Below are 2,341 nucleotides of genomic sequence, written 5' to 3'. Positions count from 1 at the left end.
GTGAATCGAATAGAGCCTATTGGCCGCGGTCACGGTCACGCTCACGGCCACGGCACCTTCTCCACCCCGAGCCCACAGCCCGGAAAGCGAAGCGCCCACTCTGCCACAGCGACAGGGGTCGCTGCAGCGCGGCAGAACGCTCTTCTTTTCCTTCACCTCCTTCCTCCCATCCCCAAGCCCAGCGACTCTCTATGGCTCTCGGCGCCGATAATTTCCTCTTCCGGGTCGTCCGCACAAAGCGCGCGCAGCGCCGGGACGCCGTCGTCACTATAAAAGCGCCGCTCCGGCCCCGCCTTTTCCTCTTTGGTGAAGGTATCGCAGGCTGCAGCCGCGTGGAGTCGGCAGTCCCTGCCTCTCCTCCTCCTGACTCACCGCTGTTCGCTCTCACCGAGGAATAAGTCGGTCAGGAAGCCGCTCCACTGTCATGGTGAGGAGGGCAGGGGGGGCTGGGGATGTGGCGGTGTCTCGCGCGCGCCGGGCCTGGGCTGGCTCTGACTTGAGGCCGGCGCGGCTGAGGCCGAAGGGAAGAGCCGCGTGGGCCTGGGCGTGTTCAGCCCACGTGACCGCCCCGGCGCTGGGGAAGCCCACGCGCGCTCCCGGGAGCCGACTCGTAAAACGTGTCCCTTCCTGTCCTCTTTAAATTAGGAATGTTCTTGTAGTCGTCTCCTTTTGGGGCTACTTTTTCGGTTCTCCCCCTCCCTAATGGCCTCCTTCCTTCGTAGGCATTCAAAGACACCGGCAAGACCCTTGTGGAGCCCGAAGTGGCCATTCACCGGATCCGTATCACCCTCACCAGCCGCAATGTGAAATCACTCGAGAAAGGTGAGCGTGGTTGGTTGGGGGCGGGGGTGTGTGGACTTAAACTTTTAAAGCCCTTCCTGGTCCTAAAATCTGTAGTGTGTGACCTGGGGTGTCCGCGCTCAGAAACCTGCCCACAAATGGCTGAAACCCAGAGAGAAGAGAGGGTAGGGGAGGACAGCAAGGGGCGTCTTTACCTGTGACCACCTTGGGCTGCATCCCAGCTTGTTTACGCGGGACGAACTTCGGAAAAGTTGGCAATGATGACGAACTTTAGTGATTGAATTTCGGTGATTGTTTTGTACGCTATTCTGAGCCAATTCTGAGAAGGCCTATCCTGCAGAGTTTCGTTTAGCGTTACTCTAGGTCCCTGTGAATGAACTAAACGAATGCCCCTTTCTTTCCTTTCAGTGTGTGCTGACCTAATCAGAGGAGCCAAAGAAAAGAACTTGAAAGTGAAGGGACCTGTTCGAATGCCCACCAAGGTATGAAAAGCCAGGCCGAGAGCCCTTGGTTTGATTTAGTGTTTGTATCAGAGCCCTAAGATCAAAGTAGGATCTGGGTTAAGGGTTTAGAGGCAGCCTGTGCAATCTGTAACAATGTTGTTTTGTCAAGAGTGAGTGTAACTTAATGGGGAATTGCGTGTCTTTAGTTTTAGAAAAACTTAAGAATGGTTGATTGTTCAAAAGGATGCTGGATGTGTATTTAGAATGTTGGTAGGTGATCAAAGCTTTATTGCATTTGTAAGATCTTAAAGGTAACTTACAAAATTTGGTTTGCCATTTATCCCATTTTAGACACTTCGGATCACAACTAGAAAAACTCCTTGCGGTGAAGGTTCAAAGACTTGGGATCGGTTCCAGATGAGAATCCACAAACGCCTTATTGATTTGCACAGTCCTTCTGAAATTGTTAAACAGATCACATCTATCAGCATTGAACCAGGTGTAGAAGTTGAAGTCACCATTGCAGATGCCTAACCAATCATTTCTTTTAATAAATTGATTGCAACTATTAAATTTTGTTTGGTGTCTTTGGAATCAATTCATTGTCAGCATAAGTAATTCCTTGTAAAATTTAAGATTTGGAGTTGGTAAAATTGAGTTATTTGGTCCAGGAGAGATGAGAATTCAATACCAGCCAATAGAAATTATTTATTATCTAAAAAGTCAGAATGGGGTGGGAGATGGTGGTTTGGGTGCTGGAAAAGGTCCTGACTTGTGTAACTTAAGTAAAACTCACACCTGCAGTTTAGCTTAGTCTTAGGAGGAGGTTGTGACTTGTCCAAGGTAACAATGATATGTCAGAGGCTAGGCCTTGTGTTAATTTGGACCAGGTTTGGTTTTGTTTTTAACCAGTTTCCATAGACAAGCTTTAAGAACTAATTTATCAAAAATTTAACCACAACTGTCCGATTTAGGTATTAAAAGGATGCTTGAAATTCATCATAGGAGTAACATGTTTTTTTTAGGTGGTTCCGGACAGAACTGGAACTTTCTAAAAAGCCAAAGGTTGTCAGTTCTGTTAATGGAACATGGTAGGA

At 48.7% G+C, this 2,341-nt stretch overlaps 1 protein-coding gene and 1 non-coding gene across 2 annotated transcripts; both read left to right on the top strand.

Moving 5' to 3' along the window:
- Positions 1 to 277: 277 nt before the first annotated feature.
- RPS20 (ribosomal protein S20) lies at positions 278 to 1,817 on the top strand. The gene is made up of 4 exons (XM_036741747.1): positions 278 to 427; positions 723 to 822; positions 1,210 to 1,283; positions 1,596 to 1,817. The coding sequence occupies exons 1-4, from the start codon at positions 425 to 427 to the stop codon at positions 1,776 to 1,778; spliced, it is 360 nt and encodes a 119-aa protein (XP_036597642.1). The 5' UTR covers positions 278 to 424; the 3' UTR covers positions 1,779 to 1,817.
- LOC118835124 lies at positions 1,054 to 1,120 on the top strand. Its single transcript, XR_005009466.1, has one exon. It is a non-coding gene; the product is annotated as a small nucleolar RNA U54 (small nucleolar RNA).
- Positions 1,818 to 2,341: the final 524 nt, after the last annotated feature.

Source organism: Trichosurus vulpecula, chromosome 1, assembly GCF_011100635.1.
Source record: "Trichosurus vulpecula isolate mTriVul1 chromosome 1, mTriVul1.pri, whole genome shotgun sequence".
In the NCBI taxonomy this organism is placed as follows: domain Eukaryota; kingdom Metazoa; phylum Chordata; class Mammalia; order Diprotodontia; family Phalangeridae; genus Trichosurus; species Trichosurus vulpecula.
The sequence above is the reverse complement of the archived record's forward strand: the minus strand, read 5'-3'. Positions and strand labels throughout refer to the sequence as shown.